The 14,323-nt window shown below is 38.4% G+C and overlaps 1 protein-coding gene across 9 annotated transcripts in view; it reads right to left on the bottom strand.

The window, feature by feature from the left end:
- The window catches only part of DPF3 (double PHD fingers 3), a 125,998-nt gene that overhangs the window by 11,817 nt on the left and 99,858 nt on the right, over window positions 1–14,323 (bottom strand). For 3 of the 9 annotated variants that reach the window (XR_001921953.2, XR_001921954.2, XR_001921955.2), the window contains 2 exons: window positions 12,397–13,801; window positions 6,037–8,042 (listed from right to left, as the gene is read on the bottom strand). The exons of 5 other annotated variants lie outside the window; for them this stretch is intronic. Coding sequence is in view for 1 of the 4 variants with exons in the window: in XM_018082687.2 (XP_017938176.1) it covers window positions 7,966–8,042 (77 nt within the window). In the remaining 3 variants the exon portion in view is untranslated. Of the gene's footprint in view, window positions 1–6,036; window positions 8,043–12,396; window positions 13,802–14,323 lie in introns of those variants that run through there. One more of the 9 variants, XM_018082687.2, reaches the window with a different exon arrangement.

Here is a 14,323-nt window from a genome sequence, read left to right as displayed (position 1 = left end):
CTGGACTGGTGGCAGCAGTGGATGGGACACATCATTTCCCCAGAGCGCTCTAATAGGGGCTTCTCAGCTGGGATTATGAGGGAAAGTGCGATTCAGGCAATTTGTCATGACATGGACACCTCTTCTTTTAAAGCAGGCCATGTTCACCCCGTCAGTTCAGAGAGCATCAAGACAATCTCCACTGCACCACTGTGGTCCTCCTCAAGCATCAAGGATTGTGGGAAGAACTTCAGAGGTGATCTCACCCATGAGCCATGAAACAGCCATCCCATAAAATCAACTGTCAGTTGGAAACAGGATAGGCTGGGTTTACACTGATGAATTAGGGAAAGGAAAGGGATAAAGGAGAGAGTATTACTAATCTCTGGACTAAGTTTCTTTCTAGAAAGATTAAGGAATGACTCTAGACTAATTCCCTGCCAGCACAGTTCTAGAAATTTCAAATCAAATGGCAAACTCCAGAGAAATTATTTAAATGTCATAATTTTAATATCAAAGAAACTTAACTATGCAGAAGACACCATGCCATTGTATACACAGTGACCTCATTGCTGTTACATGAGGTAACATATCATCTAGGTAAAGAAATTCAGCACATGATGAGTAAATGGCTGATAATTGATGTGAACGTGCTGAAAATGCAAGAGGTCTGTCTTTCTCACACAAGCATAATTTACACTATTGCTAATGTAACTGTATGTTCAGACATAAGTATAACTGCCTCACTCAACAGAAACAAAACCAATTTGGAGCAAGTTACTTGAGTCTCTTGTTAAGTTAAAGAATTAAGTTAAAGAAATCCTTTCAGCTGCCAAATAGGCAATGATCTCCATGTACACTCTCCACTGTTTGTAATGCAGTGTCAGAAGCTGAGAAAATCCCATAATCTACTGATTGTATTCCTGTTTGGTTGGGAATTTTTAAGTGCCAATAGAGATTTCATCAATAAGGCAGTCAGTTTTCACTTTTCTGTCAAAGTCCCAGCAACATCAATGTCCAGAGGGAAGTAAGAACTATAACTGCATTCTGCAAAGCATCAATATGAGTGCCGTAGGAGGGAGTGTCTTTGTTTACTCTCTAAAAAATGCAATTTCAGGGTGATCTAAACATCTGAGTGAAGGAGTAAATTTGAACAAAGTAGTTTCAGTCAAAAGCAAGTGGGAGGGGAGGAAGGGTTAAGAGGTGGCAGAGGGAAAAAACTGATTTTTCAGAAAGGGTGAGTCATTTTGTGCCAGTGTCTCACAAACAAAAAGTTGGACTTTTATTTTGGAGCAGTACCTTGCTTCAAAAGTGAACTTGATGGAATTGTTTTTAAGAAAGTAAAAAAATGAAATGTTTCATTGAAGCCTGCACACACTTGACAGTGGAAAAGGGTCATTTCATTGAGAAAAAGAGAACACGTTTCATTTTGAAGGAGGAGGAGAACCTCACCATGGTCCTTTTCAGTTCAGTTATTTCAATGGCCTTTTTGAGTTAATGTCCAATAAAATGCTGCCAGAGATGAAAAAAACAGTAGGCTTTTAAAATTTGTTTTTCAGTGGAAAACCACCAGAATAAAATCCGTGATCTCTTTCCTCAGGGCTCACCAGACCTTCCACTCCAGATTAGCAAAGTCAAAGTGCAGGCCATTCCTTGACCTGTAACAAGTGAATTGTGCTGCTCTAACCTATACAACCAATACTTCATAAGAGCTAAGTATCACATCAGATTAAACAAGAAATGAGCTAGTTCCATGATAGCTGCACTGAGCCTAATGGGGACTAGTTCTTCACACAATGCTAGACTCAAAAATATGTAAAGAGTCATAGAGGAATATAAAGGGTATGGATGTCCTCAGGAAATTCATCTCGACTTTTTTCTTTCAGCTCACTATATACTTTCAAAATCTCACCCTTAATGGAAGTGAGGAAGGGGTCTTGGAGAGCTAGTTAATGAAGAGGCTGACCTTGCCTTGCAAGGGAAATAAAGCTCTCTAACTCAGGAAAGGTCCTCTTCTCAGATGAAGGACTATCTGGATGTTTGAAGAGTATGACAGCAATCTAAATTCAACCTAGAGAGAGTGTGGACACTTAAGAACTCTTCTAAGCCTCCAGGCTGATGGACACATTCAGAGATACAGTCAGTATGGAAAGACCTGAGAAGAGCTGGGACCTGTTCTTTAAGAAGCTTAAGTACAGATATCCCAGCAACAGATAAGACTTCTGAACCAGAATCTGCTGCAGAATGCACCACACTATAAAACAAGTTAAGCCTGGGGAATGGGCTGGAAAAACTTTAGTATTGTTTTACATATTTAAGCCGCTCCCAGCAGAGCACTGATGTGAAGCAACTATGATTTGTACCAACAGGAAAATTTATTTCTCAAAGATAGGCTGAAAACCACTCCATGTAAACTTCACTGCACAAAATACTACATGAACTTGAAAGCTATGTCACAGTGGCCTACACTAAAATAAAAGTACCCCTTTAGTGACAGTACATCTTTCCACTATTTCCCCATCCAGTGACTTTCTCTCACCTTGAAGAGCTGGCCTCAATACTGATTCCTGAAATCATCATATGAAGAAGTTACTGGCTGTTGGCTAATGACAAAAATGCAAATTATCAAGCTAAGTCTTCAGCAATGCTTGATTAAAGTATCTCCAGCATTATTTAAAATCTCTAATCTCTTTCAAAAAAGGAGACTGTATCGGAGAGATTTGGTCATGTTCATTCACTTCCTGCAGTCCACAATGAAGTCACCAACACCAGGATGCTTAACAGCAAAGACTGAAGGAACTTAATAAGGGGCTTCAGTCCAAGTAAAAAATTACTCTTAACACCTGTACAAACCTAGATATAAACTAGGTCTTATTGAGAATTATGGAAGGTGAATAGCACTGAGAAATGAAACCTCACTCAAAAAAACCCAAACCCTTCAGCATTAAGACTTTGCCTCTCTGAGGCAGGCCGCAGTAGTTCCAAGAGCTTCAGCCCACTGCCCAGTTTATGTTCAAAGTGTATTGCCTTTTCCATAGCAGTGCCATTGTTGGTTTGGAGATCATTTAAAGCTACCACAGCTGTCTTAGGCAACATTAGGCAAAACTGTTTCTAATTATTGATGGCAATATTAGCCACAACACCATGCTCCAGAAATATGTGGTTTTTTAAAGGTAAATGCCATCCTTCTCCCTCTGTGGTCCACCCACCATGGAATCATGAGGAATTACAGGCTACGAAGACATGAAATAACAGATGAGATAGTGTAAGTTTCTAACACACACAGCAAAAGCCTTTGTTGAAACAGCAGAAAATACAGTCAAGTCTTAAAAAAATATACTGGTGAAATTAAGATGCCACAGATGGATGGCTCTCATCTTACGTCATTAAAATCAAAGATAGGACTTAACTGTGGCAAATGTCCAGCTTTAGTGCAGCAAACAAAATACAATCTTTATACAAAAATTTCCAAGGGATAGTGGAGATCTTAGAAACATCAAGCTACAATTTGGACAAACCCAGACAAAGCTAAGGGGAGTAGTCATTGCTTTATGTAGTTGAGGTCTTACTCATCCATCTTCAACACCATGAATGGGATGGGATACTGAGAAGTCTATGTAATTGCTAATGAGCATTAAAAGCTTGGTTTCAGAGACAAAGTGTTATAGGGGCTTTTTATCATTGGTAGGCTGATGGATCTAAATACAAGCAGGGCTCACAGATCCAGGATGCAAATTTTTATCTGATTGCAGGCAAAAGTTTGGAATAAATCTTAAACTAGTGCAATATTCTAGTTCAGGTTAAAGCAAATTAGCTGATGCTGTTTTTATTCCACCCAGAGAGCTCAGGATCCCAGCCCTCAGCTCTGCCAGCCTTCATCTCAGTCTCAGCCCAGGGAAACCTTGGTTTTGGGGGCACCCATTTACTTCCACAATGCTAGCAGACATTTTTACTCGCTCCTGCTGCGATGTCTCACTCTCACTGGCAAGAGTCATTCTCTAAATGGGAAAATAAGATTTATTTATGTGAGCATAAATCTGCTCAGAGACTTAGGGAACAGCAGTATTTTTTTCTGTTCAGATAATTTCTGCAAAATTAAAATTTTGTTTAGAACATTTCTATTTCCTGTGGCTTAAAAAAAGAAAAAAAAAAGTGCATCCCCTACACTGAAGACAATGAAAATGACAACTGAGAATGGGAGATGACCTACTGAACAAGAAAAGTGTACTGATGCCTTTTTCCTTCCTTCCTTCCTTTCTTCCATGCATTCATCCATCATATATCCTCTCTCCCTTTCTCTGATTTTGGGTAGGAAAAAAAAATTACTTGCCCCCCATGAATCCTTACAGAAAAGTAGTTCTGTAGGCTTGCAGCTCAGATTGTTGTAAGAGTATCTGAGATCAAATCACAGAAAGGAAATTGGAACTTGTTAGGAGGGGCTTTAAACCCATCAATGTAAACTCTAAGGAAACTACCACAGCTACCCTCTCAGCATGGCTCAGAAATACAGATAGCACCCTACCCTGTCTTTTCAGCTGCCTCTGGGCCCCAGTGCCCAGTCACAGAACAGCTGAGGACAATACAGTAAGGAGTCCATGAACTGTTCTATTAGAACTCAAACAGGTTCCCAAGAGCCACAGTGACTGAGGACAGCAAAGGTACCTGAAACTGCCTTTTTGTTTCCTCCTTCCTCCAATGAAAAAGAAAACAAAAATTGGTATGAACCCTTTTAGATTACTTTCTTGACAAGAGTCTGCTAAGGTCAGAAGGGAGAAAGAATTTCTTGTAATTCTAGAGTGTGCCTTGAGAAAAGTTAATTACTGCAATATGCATGATGCCTCTCTCCATCAAGTAAATAAACGTACGCATAGACTAAGTATAAGTGCTAACTGGTGAAACAAGAGATTGCATATATTTATGCTTTGACATTATTAAATTGTAGAGAGTATTGGGATGGGGGTTCAAAATCAGTTACTACAGGTCAAATAATACAAATTACTTCTGTGAATTGGCAAAGGCCTTGGACAGGTAAAGATAAGGTCTGAAGGCAAGCAGTGAAGTTTTCAAGTCATGGTCACCTGAAGAAAGAGTGAAGAAACAAAACACTAATGGAAATTGAAATTACATGTGAAAAATAAAACTTTATAGGGAAAGGCTATAAAAGATGACCAAGGAGAGTTAATTCTCTGCTGCAAAGAAACACACTCTATCACACACAGATTTTAAAAATCAGGCAGGTACAACAGAGCTTCATAAAAAATAACAGCAAAGCATATTAGGCAAGAGGTCACACACAGAGTTTCCTAAAAAGATGGCATCTAATCTGAAACAGTATTTCCTCTTTCTCTTTCCATTCTATACAACCATACCATTAATCTAATATATGCAAAGGGAAAGGGAAGATTCATGTCAGCTCTGTAAAATGCAGCAAAGAGAACCACAGTTTCCAGTTACTCTAGTGACTGGATTAGAAACAGCATAGGTAGGGGTAGGAATCTTTAAGCAGTGTCACTAAAATCTATACAAACAGGTATCATATAATATAGACTCCACTTTTGATTTGAAATTACCTTAATGCATCTCTATTAATCTCATGAAGAAGACTATTAAAATACGAACACTTTTAGGAAGATCTTCTATTATCACCAAATGATAGAAAAGCCTCTTGAGTCCTACACAAAAGCACTTTTTGATTTCCTGCCTACCTTCACTATAGAAAGCAACAGGACCAGTTTCTGCAGTCCAATGAATGGAGAAGAGAAAGTAAAGACAAAAAAGAAGATAATTCTTGGTTAATGTAATGGTTCATTAAGAAATACCAAAACAAAAATCTGGGGACAAAAGTAATAATTTACAAAATGGAAAAGGGAAACAAAATTAATAGAGGAGGAAGTTTTATTTTAAGCTTCAAAGAGAGTATTATAAACAATGGAGAGTTTAGAAAAGTATATGTACAAGTACTCAACAATGTCTTTTTAAAAGAAGATTATTTGTACTAAAAAAGACCTTGTGGAATTGGTTCGATAAAGTAGTATTTACAGAGGAATATACAGTAGGGACATTGGAAGCAGAACTTTTATTTTGAAGGAATATTACACAAACTGAACAGAGACCCTACAGTTTAAAAATCTTCATTACAGTTGTGCGTCTTATATTTTGATGAAATGAAATTATTTTTTTTTCTCTAGAGGCCGTTTACCACTGCAAGTTTAGAAACCAACAAAATGAATGAAACAAACCCATCCTGCTAAAGAGCTCAATGAGGACACAAATTTTGTCATTTAATTTAGCTGGAGCAGGATTCAGGTCTACTGGACATCTTACATGACTATTTTTGGCCCTATGAGTTAATCTGGGAAGAAACAGGAGAAGGAGAAGGGAGAAGGGTACAAAATCTTCTGCTACTGACACATGGAAACTTCTTACTGATGTGAGTTTGAGCTCTAGGTGTGCAAGAAACATGATGCAGGGTCAGCTTCACCTAGCCAGGATGAATTTTTGTAGATATAGCTTTTTTCACTCTGAAAGCCAACTTAAGCCACATAAACAAAGCTAATTCTTTTCTGTCTATACCTTGGGTGGCTATACTAATACCTTTTGGTATGGTTTGCCCTCAGTTTGCCTCTCCTCTGTAACAGGGGTGTCAGACATCTGGCACCCCTGTTACAGAGGAGAAGCTAATCTGAGAGCCAAGTCCAATACTCTTCTAGGACACAAGGCTATCCTGCATCTCTACTACACTGCATCACACGACACTAACAGTGCTGTGCTATCCTTTGTGAGCATATTTGGCAGCCAACAAAACCCTCCAGTGCTTGTATGAAGCAGAATATCTCTTTTTTTTCCACTGAGAAAATGCCTCACAACTTAGAATTTGGGGTGTGAACATCCCTCACTGCTGCCTTACAGGGCAGTTTAGAATTGCAGCTGTGGGAACTCACATTCTTCTCCAGCTGAGTAACCCCTGTTGCTTACTGCTGACATATGGGTGCACCTGTACACTTTTCAAAGTCCACTACCACTTAAGGAAGGGCTAAAGTAAACAAGTTTTCTACACTGGCATCATCCTTGACAGAAAGATCCGTACCAAGAGCACTTAACATTGAGATACTTCCTTTACAGACAAATCACAATGAGCTGTGGAATTACCAAAGCAAAAAATAATACCAAAATTAACAGAGTTGCTTTCATTTTTGAAACCCCTCTTTCAGCAGAAGTATTTCTCAGAGTTGCTCAAGAGCAAACCTCTTTTAACATGCAGAAGAGACACATCAATCCTGTTGGGAGAAGACAGTCCTTTGAAACAGACATAAAATCTGGTAACAAAAAAATTCAGCCACTGAGCCTGGTCTTTGCTAATCCAACAGTTTTTGTTTAGATTTGTGCCTAACACAGTACAGCAAAGTAAGTTTTAAGCATCTAACAGGATAATATTATTAAGGAGAAAGTAAACCAGAACAATCTTCACTTACCACATCCAATTTTCAAAAAACAAAGATACACAGCACATGTATGAATGGCTTCTTTAAAGCAAGAGAGCAGAGTTGACCTTTATTTTCATTATTTAAAAAAAGTTTTTTCCTCAAAGTAAATATTCAGTCTTTATTTTACAGTAAGTGCTTTTTAAAATTTCATGTCTTCACAAAATTGCATTTAAAATTTGAAGTAAAATGTATTTCAAACAAAAATACTGTGCAACTTTAGCACTTCTTTTCTTTCTTAAATATCGAAATAAATAAAATAGTTGTCTTTTTCAGTTTGTTTGTTTTTCAGTCAGTTCTACTGTAGATCAATTCCAGTTTGACCTGGGTTTATACACACACTTAAAAGAAAGTGAAATCAAGACTTCAAAAAACTTCTTTGTATTGCACCAGCTTAGGGCATCCCCAGGACTTCTCTCAACAGTTGGCAGCCAACTTCCCACAGTCCAGGCTCCTGTGCCAGATGGAACACAGGTACAGAAGAGTTAGGGCAAGGAAAGAAGTATCAAAGCATCCTGGCTTCTCTTGGTCTTCTGAGATGTCTTGCTTGAAGGATACTGGAGTCCATGAGGGCAGGGCTGACTGCAGAGGGAAAGGCAATACAAAGTAAAACTAAACAAACTCAAACAGACAACAAAAGCAAGTTTTCAGAGAAAAAACAGAAGCAGTACAAACCAAAATTCCAACACTGATTACCTTCTAGTTCTTTGAAAATGTAACTCAACAGACTCAGTTTCAACTGATCACGGAAGCCATAAATTAATACAAACAAACAAATCAGATATGAAAGAGCATATCCAAGAGAAAGGCACTGAACCAGGCAATCTTTCTTATTGTGAACAACATTAAATAACCTTCATCATTCAGCTTAGGTAACTGTCTTTTCATTGACGGTAAGACCTTTGCTTATGAAATCCTGCTCTGATTACCTTGCTATATTATGAATTATTTGTAGGGAGCCACAAGCGTATGCAGCATGGCACAAAAGACATTTTCAGAAGTCTGAACAATACTCATGGGGTGGCAGCAATGTGATAACTCCTGGAAAGAATGAAAGATTGCATTTTGCATTGCATTTATTCCATGAATTGACTAAGTTACATACTGCTAAGCTCCTGAACAAGATTAGATAGCAAATAAAATAATCTCTTTATTTCCACAAAATGCAAGTGCCTCCCCCCATGTCTTCCCCACATCTTTCATATCAGTTCTGGACTATACAAAGGTCCAAAATCTTAGAAGCTGCCAACGACCAAAAGAATAAGTCAAAGATATGAACTGGCAGCATCAACTTAAGAGGGCTATCAGAACTTGAAATCCCAACAGCTGGGGTTTTTTTCTAGATGTTATTACAACTTGTCTTCTCTGAAATTGGAAACTTAGCACTCATGGAAATACAAACAGGGACATGAAAATAGTTCTGACCCAATTTCAGTATTCTATGGTATTTATATAGGTTGGGGTTTTTTTCAATACTTGTAGATATCTGGCAAGGAGAACAAAGATTGGTAGGGTTTATTGTAATGGCTCAGTCAGCAAAAATTCAGGCTGGCTACATTCCTGCACTGTGAAGGTTTGTCAAAACAATCCCATGCCAGCATGAACACATGTATGTGCCTCATACTTTACATATAGCTACAAATTTCATGCAAATAAGAAAAAAAACAAAAAACAGAGAATATGAAATGGGTGTTTATTGGAAACATCTACATATGTTGCAGCACAAAAGACACTGGGCAGATTTTGGAGCTTTTATAGTAAGATGACTCCCAGTGGGGTCAATTCAATGTTTGCTTGAGGAATTGATTCAGTAAAACTGAATGCCATGAATGCCTCTGCCATGGGGCAGAGGAAAATTGCACAAGGAGCCAGGCTTTGAAAGCTCCATAGTTTTATGGTATTTGAACTATAATTTCAGGGCCCGTCTCAAAATATCATTGTAAGAACTAACCAAAAAAAGGCAAAGTGGGCAGGAGAGAACGTCACAGCCCAGATTCAGTGACTCTTTGGGTGCATTTCTCATTTGCTCCATGCATCAGTAGGCAGCAAACTGAGTCTCTGTCTTCAATCAAGAGCCTAAGCTGAGGTCTGTAAAATGGCAAACTAGAACTCAAAATGAATAACTAGTGTAAAATCTCAAAGGCAAAACAATGTGGGGAAGGGATTCTAGTAACACATTCTGCTGAAACAAATGGCCATCTCAGAGCTTGTCTACACCATACTAGCAAGAGTATTAACAGGAAGGTTTCATTCAATAAAAGCAATAGCTAAGAAGGCCCAGTGGTAGTGCTTCTGAAGTCAATGGTAAAGTTCTCTCTGGCCCTTGTTTCAACAGCCTATGCCCATCATTTATGACCTTACCACATACATACGATGTTATTCCCGGCACCATTACATATTAAAGAAATAAATACCCAGCCCACAAAACTGTGGGGTGCCTGGGCAAAGGGAAGAGACGCAAACTGAAGCAAATCAGATTTCAGTTCCATTCCTGTTCTGCCACATTCCTCACTTCTACTTTTTAACTTCAATGCCAGAAACCTGTCTTTTCTTAAAAATTTCCTAATACATATTATTATACTTAAAATTTTATACTATTTTTGTGAAAGAGCTGAGGTCCGTCCCTGCCAAAATTCCAACTAATTAAGTGCTACAAAAGGGAGTAGGTTGAGGATCAGTGCACAATCTACGCAGCCTTTCTTCTCCCATATCAGCTGCTCAAGCAGTACATCACTTCCTTTTTTCTCCTGTTCCCATCTGTGAATCAGAGTTAGCAGAGGACAACTCAGAAAAATATGTGTGTTTTCTAAGATCCTTTAGTATGGAGCAGTAGAAAGGTACCTGAGGAGATGGCTTATATGATTAAACACAGAAAAGTCTGAATTTAGGGCCTGAAATAAAACACCCTTTATTCACCTTTCACATCGAGGTTGTCTTATTTTGGTACATGGTTTGCGTGGGAGCAGGTGTTTCAGGACATTCTTTAGAAAGTCTTGTGCTAACCTTCCTGTAATAAGAAGGACATCTTTGGAGGAGAACTGAAATAGCCAGGGTTGTGATTAATTGAAGGGCTGCAACTTCGAAGATTTTATGAAGAACAGCTGGTCTCACTGAACTGCTGAAATCACTGGGGAATACAGAGCATCACATTCCTTTCTGATTTCAAAGATGACTATTTTTTAGGTACAATCCAGAATTCACATTGAAAATTCTTTTTATGCCTTGCTAGATTGGTTTGGGACCTATGTGTCCTTTAAGATACAATTGACACTGTGCAGTTCCCTAATCAGTGAACTGGCTATGGTAGTGTCAGGGTCCTCTTTCGCAGGTTTTTTTGTTTGGGTTTTCGGGTTTTTTAAATTGCAGTTACAAAACGTCCTTCTGTATATTTTCTGCCTCATTAACATTGTCATCTTCTCCTCATCCATCTCAGAGGGTCTTGTGTAGTAGCCCCTTTGCTTTGCTTTCATCTTCAGCTTAGGAGCTACCAACCTCCTTTCCCTGTTCCCAGCCTTCACTCCAGCGCTACATGTCCTGAGAATATTTCAATTCCATATCAACACCCCATTCAATGTTCACTGTTAACACTACTTTACAACCCAGCTTAAACAAGTACTCTTTTAGCTTCCAACTCTCCATCTTCATTTCCTCTCTATGATCAATGCCTTCCTATGGTCAGTACCACACTGCTCAGCCTGCTGGACTAAACTCAGTTGGCTATCTCAGTCTAATAAGACACCTTGAGGAATCCAAGAACTACTTTCTCTCTATAACAATTAATTAATTTTATCTTCCTTCCTGTCTCAGGACTATATTGAACCAGTGACCATCCATATACACATTAATGACATAAATAATGGCGATGGATATTTTTTTATGCTATCTGCAATAAATGTCAGTTGGAAATTTTTATGCACTCTGTGAGCTGTTGTGGTTTCTTTCTGAGGGTACTGTACTACTCAGTTGTCACGAAGATGTGTGGTTTGGTTGCAAAAGGATTAAGACTGTGTGCATTGTTACAGTAACTGCATTTATGAAAATAAATGAAGACTTAATGAATTATGGGCATCTGATTATTGTTTGTATTCCAAAAGAGCCTAGAATGTGTTAGGCATGGTTCACAAAAGACAATGGTAAGGATTCCATTTGGAAAATATTCTATTTAGGGTATGCCTATTTTGCAGTGGATGCAGTGATTGGAGTTCTTCAGAAAGATGTACTTGGGTAGGTTTCAGCTACCTAGTTCAGGTGCTCCAAGGACTATAGTCAGCATATCAGCGCAGAGCTCAACATGGGCTGCCACAGCATGGAAGAAGCTGGGTAAATATAGGGCTTAGTAAGTGCTGAGCTGTGTAGTGCCATCCTGCACCACAGGCCAGGTGCAGCTGGCTGGTTCCAGGTGTGTCAGGCCTACACCCCTCAGGCAGTGAAAGGCAGACAAATGAAAATTGAGTTCTTTTGCAAGTCAAGATAATAATTCAAGTCTTCATTACTTCTGTAAGCTTTTCCCTGTCAAAGCTTACTCTGACTGTATTTTGAGGAACACTGGGTAACACTTAAACTTTTCTTAACCTTCTAATTTGTATGACACGACTTCTGCATGGATAGAAGAAGTAGATGTAAGACAGATGCAAGAAATCCCGTTGTTTGTTTACTGTGGATTTAGAGCATTTCTAGGTGCTTGCTCCTTTTCTATTTTTCCTGCTGTTCACATGAGCATGTCAAAAAGTAGCAAGCAAAAGAAAAAAAAATTTAAAGGGAGAGAATATGATACTAATGCCACAAATGTAAGTGCAGGGATTGAAGGGCAGGAGTATCAGAAAAAATAAATTTGAACTTCATTTTTTAAAATCTGTAACATTTCAGGTTTTTCTGTTGAAAATCCAGGGCACAGAGATTTCACAATTGAGTGAAAGACATTTCAGTTCAGACATACCTTTCAAATCCTGATGCATGTTTCCTCCTTTCTGGGAAAGTCGCTGGGAAGGGAGTCACTCTCTTCTCCATTGCCCTTGGAACTTTATTTAGTATTGCTTTGGTTTTTTTCAAAAGAAGCTATTAAAAAGCAAATAAAGTCTCTCACGAGACACTACAGAGAGAAAAAACAGGGCGACACAGGAAAAAATGCTGTCAATTGAAATTTAAAAATGGAAAGAAAAGTATAGGTGAGGTATTTTTCCATATAATTTCTTCCATGATTCTGCTCCTCCATCTGTTTTGTCTGTGACGCCTATGACTTGCCACTTGTATTCCATCCCTATGCTTGGAAATTGCTGTCCATGAAGTGAAAAGTGAAGAAAACAAAAAAAAAAGAAGTAGAACGGCGTGAGGAAGACATGAAGGGGTGCAGGGAGGAAGAGATCTATTGAGTGTAAAGGTGTCCAAAGGAGATGGAAATGTGTTCCCCAAGGCCATAGTCTTCAATGGTGCTGTTGTATTTTCTGGCTGTTAGCATAGCAGGTGTACAAGAAGAGCCAAACTCCATGTGCTACAGTAAGTGCAAAATCTCGAAACGCAGAAGCCATCATATCAAGGGTTTCCTTGTCCCCTGATAGAGTCCGCCCACAGTGGTTCTCTAGAAACAGTTCTATTATCAAGTAGACATCCATTGCTTTTTTGTTTCTTTTTCTATTTTTATTTAAAAAGTAGTTTTCTAATAATATATAGAATATATAAATAATAATAATAATAATTAAAAAAACCTATTTGGGTTTGCTTTCTGTTATCCAACCCATCTGTATTTTTTGTGGTTTGCCGATATATATATTAAAAGACAAGAAAATCAACTCTGCTCACTATTAAAAAAAATATTAAATCCACTTTTTATGTTTCCAAAGAGAAAGAGAAGGAGGGGAGGCGGGATAAAATCAAATTAAAATGAAAAAAAAAAAATAAAAACAAAACCCTCAAAAAAACAGGAAAATCAAAACCTTCTGTCTCTTCAAAGTAGTTGTCAAGAGCTTTAAAAGCTTGTGCTTTCAGTGTACACCCCACAGGAAAAACAACAAAAATAACAAAAATAACAACAACAACAATAACAAAAAAACCCAAGGACCTAAAATTAAAAAAAGAAAAAGGTAATAATAATCTTAGTAGTAAAAAGGACAGCAAATCGTTCAGAGTTTCTGTGTCTTTTTAGTTATTTTAGCAGCCGCCCTTTTTGTCTGCAGAGGGAGAGCTGCCACCACAGCCACCTCCTCGGCTCGAGAGAGGCTCTTCTGCATCGTCCTCGTCAAAGCCATGAAAGGTCGAGGTGTCGCTTTCTGACGTGGAACCGAACAAGTCCTCCGTAGTGCATGCTGGCGCTGCTTCATCCCTCCTGCCTTCTCTTCCCAAATGAGCTGACATGTATGATGAATATATCAGCACATGGGTTAAGCAACAGGCATTATCATCATAATTTTTTTAATTATCATTTAATTATCATTAAAAAAATCAGACTATCGAGCTCATAGGTGTGTGCTTGTATGTGCCCGCACACCTCAACAACATAGCATAGGAAGAACTGCAGTAAGAGAAATAACAAAGGATCAGTTTCTCCTTCAAAGAAAAGACATCTACAAACACTACAGGTGCCCATAGCTACAGCAGCGAAAGGGTTAATCATGTTTTCCTCTCTTCAAAAGACAGTAAAATATTTCCTCATGATTACTGAGATCAATTTTTAAATATTTTTAGACCATATAAGTAATTAAACACTGTTAGCTCTAAGCACAATGACTTCAGACTGGCATCAACTGTCACAAATTTACTGCTATAGAAACGTAAACCTCATCAGTCTCAGGACTATTTTTTGTCCCCATGCTTCACCTGAGCCTAAAGAACCTCTTCGGTAGACAAAATGAAATACATTTTGAAGACTA

Source organism: Manacus vitellinus, unplaced genomic scaffold (genome assembly GCF_001715985.3).
Source record: "Manacus vitellinus isolate BGI_N305 unplaced genomic scaffold, ASM171598v3 scaffold_6_pilon, whole genome shotgun sequence".
NCBI classification, from domain to species: Eukaryota; Metazoa; Chordata; class Aves; order Passeriformes; family Pipridae; genus Manacus; species Manacus vitellinus.
This window is presented reverse-complemented; position numbering and strand designations above follow the sequence as displayed.